The 17,722-nt window shown below is 37.6% G+C and overlaps 3 protein-coding genes across 3 annotated transcripts in view; all 3 read right to left on the bottom strand.

Moving 5' to 3' along the window:
* LOC113047539 (uncharacterized) overlaps positions 1 to 17,722 on the bottom strand; it is a 402,993-nt gene that overhangs the window by 216,188 nt on the left and 169,083 nt on the right.
* On the bottom strand, positions 1,040 to 6,216 carry LOC113047550 (galectin-3-binding protein A-like). The gene is made up of 7 exons (XM_026208924.1): positions 5,781 to 6,216; positions 3,804 to 4,580; positions 3,255 to 3,328; positions 2,925 to 3,131; positions 2,688 to 2,819; positions 2,339 to 2,600; positions 1,040 to 2,211 (listed from the first exon to the last, which is right to left on the bottom strand). Exons 2-7 carry the CDS (start codon positions 3,881 to 3,883, stop codon positions 1,176 to 1,178), a joined length of 1,791 nt encoding a protein of 596 aa, XP_026064709.1. The 5' UTR covers positions 3,884 to 4,580; positions 5,781 to 6,216; the 3' UTR covers positions 1,040 to 1,175.
* cant1a (calcium activated nucleotidase 1a) lies at positions 8,712 to 17,252 on the bottom strand. The gene is made up of 5 exons (XM_026208941.1): positions 17,096 to 17,252; positions 13,740 to 13,828; positions 11,884 to 12,545; positions 10,021 to 10,224; positions 8,712 to 9,832 (listed from the first exon to the last, which is right to left on the bottom strand). Exons 3-5 carry the CDS (start codon positions 12,521 to 12,523, stop codon positions 9,462 to 9,464), a joined length of 1,215 nt encoding a protein of 404 aa, XP_026064726.1. The 5' UTR covers positions 12,524 to 12,545; positions 13,740 to 13,828; positions 17,096 to 17,252; the 3' UTR covers positions 8,712 to 9,461.

Genomic DNA, 17,722 nt, shown 5'->3' with positions numbered 1-17,722 from the left:
CGTTACGGGATCTTCACGGGTTGTATGTGAAAGCACACACATATCCCGGGTCATTACTGGCAGTGTGAAAGTGCAAAATCTAGCGACCCGAGAACAATTGCCAGAACATTTCACCCGTGTATTTGCCGGAATGGCAGTGTGAAAGGGGCTCAAGATTCCTGACTTGATTTTTATTTGATTGACCCCTAGAGTCAAGGTATGCATTCACCTTGAAAACTTCAATTTTTCCTTGTTTAACTGAAGAAAGTTATGGCACATCCAACTATTAATTTCATCAATATATTGGCAGAGGGAATCAGTGGGGCTGTAGTCATTTGGAGATAATGTTAGGTAAATCTGGGTATCATCAGCATAGCTGTGATAGGCAATTTGGTTCTTTCTCATTATTTGACTTAGTGGGACCACATACAGGCTAAACAAGAGTGGTGCTAGAATTGAGCCTTGTGGGACTCCACATCTCATGGACGTCCACTTGGACTTATGCTCTCCTAGACTCACATAATAGCTTCTCCCTTCTAAGTATGACCTGAACCATTTGAGTACCATCCCAGAAAGCCTGACCCAGTTTTCCAGTCTTTCTAATAGTATGTTATGATCGACAGTGTCAAATGCAACACTGAGATCTTTAAGATTGATTGTACTGTGCTCAATTTAGTTACTAGGTTTGAAAAATATGCTGACCTGATAATAATCATTAATAGTAGTTGTAAATTAGACACATTAGACACTTGTGGAAATAAAAATAAAATAAAACCTAACATCTTAAGTGACCACTATTTCTTCCCATGACTTAATATTCTTTCGAAATGATACACCACTGCCACCATTTCTGTTAAAGGCAAGTTGCAAGTTCATGGTTGTAATTTATTAACTGATAATTTAATCAATTATGATGAGGCTAGTCTTCAATAAATGAATACATTCAAATCAATCAATTTGATCAATTAACACTGTTCAGTCAAAGAAGAATTAAACCGATAGAGGTAATTATTTTTATTTATATTTTTTAAGTGCAAGGAAAATCAGCTGAAACATTTAAAAGGAATCACTGCATAATCAAATGACATAAATAATAAAAAAATAAATAAAAAGAAAATGACATTTGATTAAACTTGATTTGAATATACTGAAATGACTGTTGGAAACAAGATGAAGCCAAATATAACTCTGTGCAGTCAGATATACTCTGGACGCACTACAAATCTGAAACTGTAGTCATCAGGACAGGGGTTTGGCAGACCCATACTGCTGTTATCTGGAACCACTGCCATGTCGTTTTTGAAATCTTGAACATGAAATATATTGTTTACATTCTTGCAGCTAAGAATCAACCTGTTGCTGTAGCGAATGGTGCTAGTGTATCTTTCCTGATTACCATATCCGACAAACCTTGCAACAGGAAAAGAATAACATGAAATACCATAGTTAGAGCATTCCTGAGCACTAAGAAACACATGGGCTTGCCACTGGACATATTGTTCTCTGTAAAGAGCACTGGGGTGTGCTGGAGTGGAGAAGGTTTGTATTCTGTTATTTTGGCCATAGTAGTAGTGATGGTATGGGTAATCAATGGTTGTGTCATTGATAAATAGACTCCACTCATCTCCAGTGTAGATTCTGGGTAGATATTCACTACTTATATTATCCATTTGATTCCTGATCGTAGAGAAAGGCAGAGCGTTGAACTGAAAACCTCTGAGCAGACCAGTTAGGTAGAGTTTCTCATGATTCTGACGGAGAGCGCTTGAGGAAAACTGTTTTTCATAGAGTTTATCCACTGGGAACAAAAGGAAACGGATGTGATTAAGGAGACTTGCCTGTTGATCTGAACTAATCTCATCACCTTTGTCTTTGACCCATGTCTCCAGAGCTTCAAGAAGAAAAGCTTCATCCTTCACAATCAGGTCTGAGCGCTGCAGAAGAGCATCCATCATGTGAAAGGAGATGGTGCTCCACACTGGAGAGCTTATGAGGAACTCACAGTTCCAGGAAAGATACTGAAGGACGTTCTCTTGAAGAACAAGGTCACCTGTGCGAACACCGTACTCGTACATGGATAACTGTGTACGGAAAGTGTTGTCTTCAGGAATGAGTGAAGTGAAGGCCCGGCCGACATCCTCCATAAGCTTCTTCACTCCAAAGATGTACGCCAGCTGATGCAGACATTGAGCTGACGTGATGGAAACATCAATCTGCCGTGTGTACAAATACCTGTAAGTAAAACAGATACTGTAAGTGTCTAACACTGATAATATAATCATTTCTGATCTGCACAATTCAAATTCTTAAAGAGACAAGTGGTTTGAGCTATGAAGTCGTGTGGTCTTCAGAAAGTTACCTGAGAAAAGCAGAGACATGATGATGGCAAGTCTGGCTGACATCAACTGTGAGGTTTCTGGAATAATTTGTTATGTTTAGCTCTGGATAAATGATGAGGATCATACGGTGCACACAAAATGTTAATTCTGACTCTTCAGTGACATCTTGTATGTTAATTCTGAAATTACAGCCATCTCCACTGTCAAACAGAAGACCAAGATCATGGGACAAACCCAGGCTGTTATCCACAGAGAACTGACGATTGCTGGATATGTTTTTACCTGCAATGAAAATGTAATTCAATGCATTAAATAATAAAACATAACAGAAATACACATGCAAATATATGTATTTGCTGAATTTCTTACCAGTCTCACAGACCACTCCTGCGTCCTCTTTATGTGAGCAGTCAGTAACACCCCAACCTTTGAAGTTGCATTCAGACAATGAGCTTTCCGAGCCTTTACAGTTCATGTCATCCAGCCAGATTGGACCAGAGCCTAAAAACAATAATAAAAAAATTAATTCAGATTAAATAATTTAAAATATAAGACAATTATTTTGATCACAATGTGTAAAAAAATAACCTGCTGTGGAGCTTATACCTTCTCCATATTGTCCTCCAGGCGCAACTGATATCGCTCCAGGAAAACCCAGTTGACGACACACCACTTGTGCTTCAGCCAGTTCCCATCCGTCATCACAAACTGTACCCCACTGTCCATCATGGTAGACCTCCACACGACCAGAAGAAGGCAGATCCTCCACCAATCGCACTCTGCCCTCCTGCTTTGGCTGCTTTACTCTGTCATCTTCAACCAGTGACAGAAGATTAAGAAGCCAGAAATGTAGATATATTTATGACATGCAGTATTTTTTTTTTTTACTTAAGAAAATTCTCCAAATACAATTCATGAAAGGTTTTATTTACTAACCAAACAGGTTCAGACCCTGTGCTGAAGCACGAAGAAACAGTAGAGCCCATAGAAGGTTCATGATTCTTCTTTTGCTGGAAATATTGCAAACAGCAGGTACAGGAACACAGTGCTCAAATGAGTGAATCACAAAACATCATGCTTTTTCATTATATATAGAACTGTTATGAAACTTAAAATAAATTATGCGTAATCACATTTAAGGGGTACCAAATGTTTAATTTCATTAAAATTTATTTACTGCAACATATACATAATTTAATTGTAACACAATTTCATCTTTTTACTTTAGCCCAGCTTAAAACTTGTGGGAACTGTCAACTCTATTTTTTTTCATGCTTCCGGCTTCGCTACCATTTGCTACCATGCTTACTGCTCTGTACATTGCTTTTTGGTATTTTTCTAAGATGTTTACTTCAGCAGATCAGCACAGTGCTCAAACAATATAGTTTTGGCACAAGTACTAAAACTAAAAACTCATTGGGGCTGGAATAATAATAAAAAAAAAAAAAAAAAAAACTTTGCCTCCCACTCCCATCAGCAGCTTACATTCCAGAGATGGGAAAACAACTGCCTACTTTCAAACAGAAGGGAAAGAAAATGCCTCTTGTTAAATATGCTTGTTGCATGAACTGCTGCAAACTTCTACAAAGGATTGTGGTTCTTGCTGGACTTCCAAAACAGGTGGGACACTAAGCAGATGGAAGGAAGATTTTCTGGAAAACATCAATGGGAAGACAGAACAACAAGTCACAGCCACTGGAAACACCAGAGACACAGCCCATCTCACCAGTCACATTATCCCTCAATCCCCCAATAATAGTCAGTAAGAAAACAGACAGAAATCAGCTTGGAGAAATAGAGCCTTCGTGCTTTTTAATGTTGAACTAGCCACAGCTAGACAGAGATTCTTCTCAAACCTTATAAATAGTAACTTAAACAACATTCACACTCTTTTTGCTATTGTTGAGAGACTGACAAACCCCCCAAACACCCAGAGAAGTGCTCTTAGACAGCAAATGCAATGAGTTTGCTTTTTTTTTTTTTTGAGAAGACCATTAATATCAGGAAGAGGATTAACACATTCTTAAGTTATGCAGAGGTCAGACAGATTCGGCAATATCAAAAAGATAATATGTCTATTTTTGAAGCAATTGATAGCAAAACTTTGGAAGAAATAGTGGAGCATCTAAAATATTCAACCTGCTATCTTGACACACTTCTCACATTTAAAAAATAAATAAATAAACTGTTCAGAAACAGATCGCCTCACTTCTTTTTGGGAATTTTCCAGACTCCCTGAAAACTGCAGTTGTTAAGCCCCTCCTGAAAAAGAGCAATGTTGACACCATTTTGAGCAATTATAGACCAATATAAAATCTGATTCTGATAAAATATCAGTGCTGGTATTACTAGATCTCAGTGTTGCATTTGACACTGTTGATCATAACATACTTCTACAGAGACTGGAAAACTGGGTCTGGATTCCTGGAATGGTAGTCAAATGGTTCAGGTCATACTTAGAAGGGAGAGGCTATTATGTGAGTCTAGGAGAGCATAAGTCTAAGTGGACATCCATGACATGCAGTGTCCCACAAGGCTCAATTCTTGCACCGCTCTTGTTTAGCCTGTATATGCTCCCAAGTCAAATAATAAGTAAGAACCAAATTGCCTATCACAGCTATGCGTCTGATACCAAGTTTTACCTAGCCTTATCGCCAAATGACAACAGCCCCAATTGACTCCCTCTGTCAATGCATTGATGAAATTAACAGCTAGATGTGCCTGAACTTTCTTCAGTTAAACAAGGAAAAATTAAATCATTGCATTTTGAAACAAAGATGAAGTTCTCAAGGTGAATGCATACCTTGACTCAAGGGGTCAAACAACCAAAAATCAAGTCAGTTTCAGTAGTCATGTCAAAGCAGTAAATCAGCATACTATCATTTAAAAAATACATTGCAAGAATTAGATGTCCAGTTTCAGATGTGTTACTCTGGTTCATGCTAACTGTGCTTTCTTCAAATTGAATTTGAAACCCCCATTTATCTTAAATTAAATTAAAACATCACTCAGTTACTTCTGGGATTATTTTTTAACAAATAGCCACATTACACATTGGAAAATAGGCAGATACATAAAAAATAAAATAAAAAAAAATCTTTTACAGACAGTAATGTTTTTGTTTACCTGGCCTTTATGGCTCTTAGTGCCACACATGTAGAGAATGCGTTTTGTCCTCCCATTTCTCAATGGGAACTTAAGCAACACAAATTATATTGCACACCTCTCAAATTCAAGTCTACTTCTAAGACCTATAGGTGTGCCCAGGTACACCTTACCACACACAAAAAGTAACTTAACAGGTGTACCTCAAACTATGACACCAGTTTACCAAAAACAAATCCACACAAAGTCTGGTGTCGCCCACTTACGTCTGAGTAAGCCTCTATATTGCTCTCCCTTCTTTCCACCTCTCTGCCACAAACAGTCCCTAATCAGAAATCATTTTCAAAATCTTCCTACCTTGTTTTGCTGGTTGATCAGGGATGTCACTGAAGAACGATTGTGAGCATTCGCCACCATTAACTGTTGGGGAATTCACAATTAAACCCAAGGACCAGATATGATGAACAAAGACCAGGAGTCAGAGATGCAGTCAACTGAAGAAAAATTTACAGACGAAAATAGTTTGCAGTTTCATCAGCAGAAGCCAGTTTTAATACTCGCAATGGAGTTTGTAGTCCGCTCTGTGGACATGTTTGAAACTCCAGCAATTGTACTCTAACAGAGGCCACAAATTACGTCAATACATAGATAAATTTGAAAATATTTGCAGAATATCTTCTAGTGATTATTTTGGTGACAAGTGATCAGAGGTCACTCAAATAGGTCTCTCCAGAGACATATATCTGTCACCTTGGACATCAGAGTGACGGCAAATGACTGTTTCCCTCTGGGGCTGTCTCAGAATCTAGCTGACAAGACAAACGCTTACTCACCCATGAAGAGAACACTTATCTGTACTTCAAGGTTGCCGGGCTCTTCCCTGAATCTTATCAAATATGGTTCACCACACACACACAATGAGAGCAGCTTCTTAGAGAGTAAAAAGGCAGACTAAAGCTATATTCAACTCCTTTCTAACATAGATAAATGTTCTAATCCCTCATTGATCATGTAGATGGGTGGTCCAGATGACCTCTGTGACATGGTAGTCGTGATCCTGGGAGGAGAAGACAGAACTCAGCATGTAAAAGCTTACCGTTTCACATTCCAACTCCTCAACTTCAAGGAAGAAAGAAAACCAGATACATTTTATGTCTAACTACTAATACACAGTAGCTTACAACTTAATTCAATATTGATAACTTTGGCCAAACAAATTCTAATATTAAAGAGTCAAGTGGGGCTTGGGGGTTGCGGGGGCAGACAAATACACAGGGTTATTTGGAAAATCAAAAAAGAAAGTTATTTTCCTTGAAACTAATTAGTAACGCATCTGCCATTGCCAATAGCCCTTGACAGGCTCAGACTACAGATTACAGTGGGATATTTGAAACAGCAATACCAAGAATGGTTACTCATGAAACATTTAGGATGCTTTTGATACCAAGTTTTGCTGGTTAGCTTTGTCCTTGACAGGGTACAAGATTACCAACAATCCAAAACATGACATTTCTGAAACTATTTTTTTTCCCCCAAAGAAATAATGGTAAATTACATACTAGGAAATGCATTTAAAATAGGAAATATACAAAGAAAAAAGACAAAAACATTAAAATGGTCCAAGAACTGGTAACTTAAACAGGGTTTGTACGGATACTCCAAAATAAAGTTCCAGGACTTTTAAGCACTGATTTTTGGGGTTTTCAAGGACATAAATCAGATCTCAATAATTAAACGATATTGTTATTTTCTTTAAAATCCTAATAAATAAATTAATAAAACAAAATGGTACAAATAAATTGTGGCACATGCAAATAATGCAATGACTGTGGCAACTTTGACATTTGAAAGGATCCTGTGGCAAAGTTATAATTTTCCTTATTCAAACTGATGAGGATCTTTTCATGAATATATAATTTACCTAAAGAATGAAAGCTATGTCATACACTTTTATATTTTAAATTATGAGCTTTATTATGCTCATAGACACTAGGGGTGTGACAATGCTCTTAGTTTACAAGGTGAGACAAAATGCAGATACTTGGTTCATTAGAACGAGGCAATTTAATGCTAAATATTTGTCTTTTAATCATCAAAAGTAAAACAATGGAGTTGTATTTTGAAATGTTTTAACTAATAATGTGTTTAACTTAAAAGATTATTTTGCTAATGAAGTAATCAGATAATTTTGACAATTAAGTAATCTGATATCTTTAAAACAGAACTAAGTGGAAAAACAGGATTACTGTGGCTATATTTATAAATAAAGTAAAGATGAGGCAATGATAATTGGACTCAAATAAAGTATCAAAACCAAGTAAATGATTTTATTGAACAACACTGTTAAATACACAATATAATATTCCTATATTATAACAATTACCTGCAGAGGGCACCAACAGCCTGGTGATGTTTCATGTGATTGAACATTTAAATCCATTTAAATTACCATCAAGAGATCATGTGTGAACAGGACCATTTAAAAAAATCCTGGTAAATTCCTTCTGGCAATCATATTATTCTTATGGAGATGACGTGATTGATCTGAGATGTTTACAAAGCTCTGCTGCTTTTTAAATAGCTTTTCTATGTAAATACGATGCTAGATGGAATTTTTTGACCATTGTGCCTCGCAGCTTTTTCAATGCATCACACTCGAGAGCCAGACTTCTTTTCCATTCATCAGCTAACAGGCGTCTCCTGTTTATAAGAGCAAAAACTTCTGATTGGCTAGTAAGATAGTTTGGTTGAGTGTGCCAAATGCAGCCAAACCCCGTATCCAAATGGCATATGCCGGAGAACTTAAGAACTTTAAGCCCTGGTCAATGTTCTAACTAAAGTAAATGAAACACTAACCACCATAATGGTGACTCTTTCCTTCAATGATTGCACTTGTTACAATAAGGTGTCTGCAATAATGGTCAATCATCACTCAATTATCTCATCAACTGCAACACTGCTTTGGAGTTACTTTTAACATTCTTGAATTTGGACTAAAACTCAGCTAATTTAACATGCATTTTTGCCGTGTACTTATTACTGAAATATTATATTTACTATTAGTATGTACAGTAGGTAGAGCCTTCAAGGTTGGTGCAGAGGGGTGTCTATCACATACACTAACCACTGGGTGTCTCAAGGAGTGCAAAAATGCTTATGGAAAAAATTCTGAGTGCTTGCTTAAATGTCAAGATCCCAAAACTAGATCTTCTAGAAAATCCCAAATATTAAATTTTGCCATTAATTGATTATGAATAAATAAATGCAATTTTCTACAACCACAGAATATCCTGTGCATTCAAATCAAATGTTATCAATTTTGTTTTTATTACATTTTTTTAACAAAATCCCTAAAACCATATAAACTGACTAATTCAAACAACTGGATAAAAGTATGAGGTACACTAAACTCTTTCTTAAAAATCTTCAATCTGTTGTTTTCAGAAAAAAAAAAAAAACAGCAACAACAAATAAATAGCTCTGGTGCATCAATGAAGAATAAAAGTAGATATTTTTGACAGTTCAGTTATTTCCAGTTATTTTTTTAAAGTATCCAATCTGTTAAAGACACTGATCAAGAATGAAAAACAAAACAAACAAAACAAAAACAACTTAAAAAAAGACATTCAACAAAACTATATGGCAACTGCAATAATCTGTTTACAGTAAACTATTTTATGCATGTACTATAGTCTATAACTTCACTTCATTCACTCTGTTACATTCATTACATGGTAAGTACAGTACTGGCTTGAAAACACATGGTGATAGTTGAAAATGGCAATAAAGAAATTTAAACGATGAAGGCTCTGCTAAGTCTTTTAAAATAAAGGCTCAATGTGTACTAGTTCCTTTAGTCTCTATAATCACAATCACATTTTAGGCAATGGCTGCCAATAGCCAGTTGGCATTATTTGAACATCATTCAACTATTTCAACATAAAGACACCTCAATGTCTACATCTAGATGTACATCATCTAGAAGAAGGTATTCACCAGTCCTTGGCATGTATTTACCTTCATGCAATCCCTTTGACACTAAATGAATTCAAGTCCCTCATACTTCACGTCACCAATCTTAGTTTCAGGAAGAAGGATTCGGCCATCCAGCGTGAACGCCACAATGTAAGTGGCAACTTTCCCTGCGTCCTCCTCAGACTTTAGAGCAACAATAATCTGATCATCTGTGTTGGGGACAAACTTAAAGGAAGAAAAGCCATGCGTAGGGTTCAAGGGCCCAATGTTTCTCACTTTAATGTCTTGGAAGTCTGGTGAGCAACTGAGCATTAGATTAGTGCCCCGTCGCTCATCTGCTGTCTCCTCGTATCGATCGCTGCTAGCACGTCGTGGCAAGAAGAACCAGCGTTGTAATGTGTCGCTCCAAGCTGCAGACTCATGTATGAGGTACCCTGAGATGACAATAGAAATAAATGAACAGAGACTGGAAATTAAGCATTCATTCTTAGCTACAGAGTGGAACATAAGTGTTAGAGCTATTGAGACAAAAGTTATTGTAATACCAATGCCACTTTTAAAATACAAAATTCACCACTCAATACAAATGCACACTGCATGTAAGTGAAAGGTTGCTGCCTACCAGGGGGGCTGATGCCTGCAGCGCTGCGGAGAGCATTATACTTAGGAACCCAGTTCTGGTGCTGTACATCTCCATGGAATCCCACAACTTTTACCCATTCAGGATTTTCATTCAGCACTTTCCCACTGGTGGTGGTCCACTCCTTCCCCAAACCCCCCACATATAGGTGCTCATCCTTTACTGCAAGCCACTCAGCCTTAAACCCTAGAAATCAGATATCATGTTTGAATTAATTACCTTGTATTTCATCATTGTACATATATTTTAATATGTCAGTCCATGATGAAATGCTAAATGTAATTTAGAATTTAAAATTATGAACGTGACAAAAGTGACATGACATTCAGCCAATTATGGTGACCCATACTCAGAAATTGTGTTCTGCATTTAACCCATCCAAAGTGCACACACACACACACTGTGAACACACACTCGGAGCAGTTGGCAGTCATTCATGCTGCAGCGCCCAGGGAGCATTAGAGGGTTCAGTGCCTTGCTCAAGGGCACCTAAGTCGTGGTGTTGCTGGCCTGAGACTTGAACCGCCAACATTAGGGTTAGGAGACTTTACTCTCTAACCACTAGGCCACCACTTCCTTAAAAAATTAAAGTCCTTTGTGTTCAGGTGATGAATATTAAAGTTATACTACACTCTCACAAAAATATGCACAAAGTGTATGGCAAGTGAATACCTTTATGGCAAGTGTGCATCATAGTACCATAACAGTACACATACTACCTTAAGTGAATCTATTACTACTCTAAGTTACTAATGTGCACCCTTTAGGGATAAATAAGTTACAAAGGTCTCCCTTTGAGGGAACTGCCCAAGTGACAAGCTTTTGTACCCCTAAAGGTACACTGTGTGCATTTTTTTCACATTTGGCCCTCTAGGGGTTGACGCATAAAACTGCTGAGAAGTCACTGAGAGGCATTGTTTTGGTAATTACAGCAGTTGTACATCAAAACTCTCCCAATATGTCAAATGAGCAGGTAGATCATTTTGGTTTGACTTCTCAAAATCAATTTTGTTGCAAAAGGTGACAAACTTAGATGTTAGATATAACGATTACTATTCATATCAGATAAAGGAGGAGAATATAACTTGGTAAGGCTATTAATAAGCAAACAGACCAAAACACTGCCATGTTATCCTTTCCTTTCTCTCACAAATTCTTTTTGGCTTTAAGTTACTTCCTACTGCTTGTAGAAGTAGTCAGACCTTCATTCCTTTACATACAGATATGACATAAACACACACAGACAAGATGAAACTATGCAGTTTTCTTGATAATATGTCCCAACAACTCAAACTATGTAAAATATGTTTTTTACAGATTAATCACAGTGATTTGGGGCAAGGCAAAAAAAGGTTTGGAAAATGGTTTTATGATGTACTTGTTAAAAATTAAAATGTACGTGAAGTAGTTTTAACTATTCAGTTCCCTTATCACTTGACCTTCAAGTCTGCGGAAACTGTCAGAGGTACTGGTGCAAGCACCATTTGTGGCCATCGGGGCAGTTGTGGCCTAATGATTAGACTCAGACTTGTTTCTGAACACTGGCAGGAAATATAGGTGGATGTGTGAACAGCGCTCTCTTCAACCCTCAATACCCAAGACTGAGGTGTCTTCGAGCAAAGCACCTTACAACTCCCTGTGCACTGCGGTAAAAAAATGGCACTGCTCCATGTGTGCACCCATGTTGTATGCATTCAATACTGCTCCTAATGTGTGTGTGTGTGCACTAAATTGGATGGGTTAAATTCTGAGGGTAATGGGTGACCATACTTAGCCTACACATCACTTTGAAAACATTTGGGCTTTTTCATTTTGGTGAAAAATGGTCCTATTAGCAACACTAACCTTTTGAAACTGAGCCATCCCCATCTGGCAATATGACCCAGGGAACTGCTTTAAGTCCATCTATATTATATACAACTCCCGTACGATCATCCACGCTGTACAGTTTGCCATTAAACACCACTAATTCGGAGAGTTCCATGCCCCGACCTTTCTCTGCCAGGTGACTTTCCAAGATCACCCTGTCCTGATCCCATTCAACCACCACTGTATCCCCACTCTCCGACAACAGGAGGTGACCCTTCAGCATGTAGCTAAACCAGGTCAGCTTCTTTTCGCTGAGTGAGTTTGTGTCTAGGTCAGCGATGACCCCTATTCGGTAGCGTGTGCCCTGTTCTGTGCGCTCTGGTGGACTGAGGGGGTATGTGTCATTGTAGCGGCCCTCCAATCTCACCCCCTGATGACTTAACCTCAAACCATGTTTGCCTCTGGGTTGGGGGTGAAAGCGCAGAAACTGCATGTAGAAGAGGAGGACGAAGGTTAGCGCTGACGCTACCACCAAAATGGCTTTCCATTTGATGCGGAAGCGGGAGTCGGTGGTGTTGGTCATGGATGCCAGCATTGGGAGCCCTCCAACAGAGATGCGCAGAGAGTTCATAGGATCATTTTGTTTAAGACCTGCATAGCCTGGAGAAACAGGCATCAGGGAGGGACAGCAGCCACACCTACGAAGGGAACAGAAACATACTTAGGTCAACGTGACATTTACAAACATCCCATCTCTACTGCCTTCTGATAGTGGCTCCTTGATGGCCGCATATTACATGCAATATTCCGGAAACGGAGCAAATGGAAAACTCTACTGCCAATTTGTATGTGACCACTAATGTTTGGTTTTCATCAAGTATATTTTTTATTTCATTACACTCTACTAAAGATTCACTGGAGTGCCGAGAGTGGTGCACGACCATCACTTATGAGCAAGTAGTAGATTAAGTGAATAAACTCTACTCTTTCCCTATCAGTCAATGTAAACATAATCACAACCTGCTTATCCTGTTCAAATCACCTCATTGCTACCTTTTTAATTCTTATGAGAGATACTGGTTCCAGCCAAACAGGTCCTGTAACAGTGCCAGTTAAACACCAAAATTAAGCACTGCGAATACAACCGTCAGTCAGTTGGTGACCCCCAGTGTTGCATGTGTTGTGCCTGATTAAACATCCAAATTAAATGATCCATTCTGGCTACATAACAATATTGATTTTACAAGTCTATATAGTGTCATTTCTGTGCTCTAGAAGCACCAAATGGAACTTCAGTAATGTTCTTCAATTTGGAACAGTTTTCCAATCTACTATTGGTCAGACAAACCAATAGCTCCTCCCCAAACTCACACCATTGGCTAAGCTAATGTGCTTTTGATGTGCAAACAATTTCAGAGCAATGCTCTGTTAACTCCGGTGTGGATTCTCTTCAGGGATATCAACTAACCAAATAACTTGGCTTTGCAAGCTAACCTGGAGTAGGAGAAATTATTATTATTTTTTTTTTAAGTCACACCACTTTTAACCCCTTTTTCATAGGGGATAAATCCATTTAGGGTCCTTGTTTTTCTATCGTGGATACAAATTAATTTACTTTAACAGTCAATCCTTCAATGACATAAACAGGTGCAAAGATTACAGATTTACAGACATGGATTTTCATTTCTCCAGCATGACTCCTCTAAGTTTATGAACAAATAATATAATCAAGCAGATTATCAAATAACCAAATCTTCTACACTTTAATGATTAAAAAAACCCTTCAAATTAGATGCTTTTATCACTAACAACATTTACAACCAAGTGTTAGAACACCCTTGTTCTACAAAAGACGTGACTATCTAGTTCGACCCAAGACACCGAACACTTACCAGCTTCTCCAGCTATGACAGGATATACTGATGCCACAGCAGCACTTCGTGTAGGAAATGAGTAATGCTGACGTGGAGGTAAGGAGTGGCTGTGTGAAAGGACAGAAGATACACAGGGTGAAAACAGGTACTCCTGGATATTACAGATATGATATGACAAGTTAACCCGTTTAAAATGTTTAGCAAAATTCTCACATTTAAAGGCACAAAATGTACGATTAATTAAAATATCCAAAAACCACTAGAAAATTGTTTTATATATTACATTATCCCAAATGTTTTGAAGAGTGTTTAAATCCAGAGAAATTAGCAATTTTAACCAGTGACATGGACCATGTCAATAGTGACTTACATGTTACCCTTGGGAGATATCATCAGGAAACACAGTGTTAGCTTTCACTGTTATGCTGATGACACCCAGCTCAATACAACTTTGTGGGGTGGTAAAACATACCAATTTGAAAAACTAGCTGAATGCTTAGTCAATATATTAAAAAAAATGGATGACAAGTAATGCCTTTATGAAAAATTAACTTTAATATTGACGGGTTACCGTGAATACCTTTAAACTGACACAGTTTTACTCAAACAAAATGATAAAATGCTTGTGAAGTGACCCAGTCAGAACAGTTCTGGTGATGTTGTTTATGTATATATCCTCACTGAGACGGCAGATGCTGAAATTAATGCAAGCGTCACGCGCTTCAGTCTAAAAGCGCACCTCTCTGCCATTCATTCATTCACACAGAGATGCGCACCACATGCATGATTCATATTTCAACCAACTTTTGCGGTTCTATTTTCTATTTCTATTTGATTCGTTTAATGTTAATTACTCCAACTTTTAGACTCTGTACTGACCCACAACATATACCCTAAGGGACCATACTCTTTATTAATACATTTTTTTTATCTGAAATGTTAATATTTAACACAGCTGAAAGCCTATCTCTCTATCTACAAGAACAAAAGAAAGGCAGTAAATTATATGGATAATTGTTTAATGGTATAACATCAAGTGAAGCCTGTTATTCATTTTACTCGAATTTACCGACTTCTCTCCCAGATATGAATGTTCCTTATATCATGCTGCTATATGCCATCCATCTCCTTCTAATTATTCTTTTGCTTTCGCTCTTCTTTCTTTCAGCTTTCTCTTTCTGCAAATTGTGTATTAGGTGTATCGGAGTACAGTAACAGGGACAGTTCTAGAACCTTCAGCCCATCTGTCATCTCAAACCCCTATAACTATGTGAACAATCAGGCCAGTGCTGCTTCCTCAAAGTTTTAAGGCTTTTCAGTTTTATCATTTAAGTGATGTTAAGCCCAAGATGGCACGAAAGAGATCTCATTGCTGTCATAGATCGTCTCTGTGTGCACACACACCTAACAACTGATCCATCTGAACAGAGTTATTTTTCACGTTTTGAGCAAATTGTCTTAAGTGAACGTATATTGTTATGAAAAATTCAGATGTGCATTAATACAACGTGCCAGTGCATTTCATATAAGGCTATGCTAATAGTGTTAATCAAGCAATAAAAGAAAAAGTGAGAATTTACTTGATGCTCTTAACTAACTGTAGCTTTAATAGATATTTGTGTATATTTACTTAATACAATTTAGGTAAATTGTTTCTTGGTATCTAATGGTCTGTCTTTAGGCTCAGCCTGAAATCCAAGAACTGCCCCTGTATAGTGTTATGACCCAGAAGCCAAAATACTATCAAAACACACCAACACAGCCTCCATTCTTTAAGAAAGATGGGTAAAAATGTGCATACGAAACAAAAACATTGAAAAAACAATTTTATACATCCTCGTTAAATCCAGGCCAAATGACAAAGACTTTTGATTCGCATGGGACTAATATAATCACAGGACCTCGTGTTCAGCAAAAATATGGTAGGTTATTTGCGGGGGAATTTTTACTTAACAAATTACAGACATGGCCGATTTGCAAGGGATTAAGATCACACATTTACTACCCCCCCCCCCCACAATTACTACAAATGACTAGAGGTCACCAGGTAATACTAATCCTGTGCGAATAAGGCTTTAGTTAGGCTTCAAACTGGATGTACCCATTTAAAGTGTCCAGCTGCTTATAACCTTCATACTGAATAAAACTGAATGACTATTTAACTAACCACTTATCCAATCCCATCATGCTTAGAAGGACCTTCATACCTCATTTACACTGTGAAGCTGGTGTTATGGAAGTGTTCCACAAGTTTTTAGTAAAGAACAGGTCTGTCAACACTTGCATGAACAGATTTTGATCTAAATATTTTCAATGGCAACTGAAATGTGAAAGGGCAAATGGAAATGACTGAACATTAAAATTTAAATGGCCACTTCACTGTACTCACCATGTATGGCAAAATGCAGTAGCTACACCAACACTGGAACTGAGGAAATTGTTTTAAAGTTCTTTCATTACATCTCATTTGGTTGACTTGATATGCATTTCCAAACTACAGTTTCACTTAATGGTGAATGTGCATAAGGATGCATATAAACTATATTTATGCTCAGTATTTTTCTGTTTTTTAAAAAAGCCTAGGATAAATTACGGTGTAAAGCTTATATAGTGCAACACATAATAAACTACACGCATCACTACTTTTCCTTTAATAATGGGCTACTCATTGATAAAAATCAATACTCAATCAACAAACTACAGATTTAGAAATGTATTGAAAATAATACAAATTTCTCTGCAGCTTTGTGTAAATCTTTGGCAATGACTGAATCTTACATCTGAAGACAAGGCTTCAACAAAACTACACATATTTATTTGTATTGCATTATGTTTCCTGTTATTTGATCACTGAAGAACTATAATCTGTCACTATGATGTGGCCTCTGTTTGTAAACATCTCTATATTGAATCATTAAGTTTAACTTAGTCATTTAGCACCATTTATCATTCAATAACAAGCAATAGGGCAGCTGAACGAACTTGCAAAATCTTCAACCACGTGATGTAAACATTCACTGCTGGACCAATCAGATCGCTTCCTACCTATTCAATCATATATTGTTACACAAATATATAAAACACGTTGTTACAATGATACTTGTGTGTGTTTGGTCAACTATCGTTGAGTAGTTACATTAGGCTACAATAGAGTTCATCTCCAACTGACATCAACATTTAATATCATCACAGGCTATAAATCTGTATTTTCAGTGAAGGTATTTCTTGATTTGAATTCATTTCCATTCCATTTCACAAAGTCGTAGTTGCTGGCCCACATAACAGTGGCTAGAGCTTCAGTGAGTTTCTGCGTGGACCCAGTGCAGGCTTCTCTAGCTGAAAGTGTTTTTAAAGCGTAACGTTACTGTACTTACGGTAGGGGTGCAAGACGAGGCTCAAAACGAATCCGGGCTGCTGAAGATCAAACCGCGACTTGTGGTCTCTCATTCCTTACGGAACCATTCAGGCAGCTCTGAGTCTGCACATCCTTCCACTTCCGCAGACTCAGCTGGGGGGAGCGTGATCGAGGCAGGGCGCGCAGCAGAAGCAGAACCGCCTTTTTCCGCTCGCACCTGCGTGCATTTTACGCATACATTTTTTTTTTTTTTTTTTTTTTTTTTTTGCGCTACACTGTCACAGCAATGAAAACATTGTACACCGTGTGATAAGCATGATAGACAGACCGAAAACATAACCTATGGAGAGGATGGCTCTCAAGCGATTTAAGCTTGTGATCTATTCATATCAGCATACACCTGGCTATACCCTTTAATGTAAAGCTTTCAAGTAAAGCACAAAAATAGTGACTGTTACATTTTTTTTTTTTTTTTTTTTTGGTAATAATACAGCCCATACAATGTGAAATATTATCTGACCAATATTAAGCACAATACACAGAGCTTATAATGTCAAATATATGCACCAGTGGCTTATATTTACTGATAATAAAATAAAATCCTAAATACTATAAGCCTAGCGTGTTACAATCTTGGTGTAACAGA

This window comes from Carassius auratus, chromosome 28 (genome assembly GCF_003368295.1).
Source record: "Carassius auratus strain Wakin chromosome 28, ASM336829v1, whole genome shotgun sequence".
In the NCBI taxonomy this organism is placed as follows: domain Eukaryota; kingdom Metazoa; phylum Chordata; class Actinopteri; order Cypriniformes; family Cyprinidae; genus Carassius; species Carassius auratus.
This window is presented reverse-complemented; position numbering and strand designations above follow the sequence as displayed.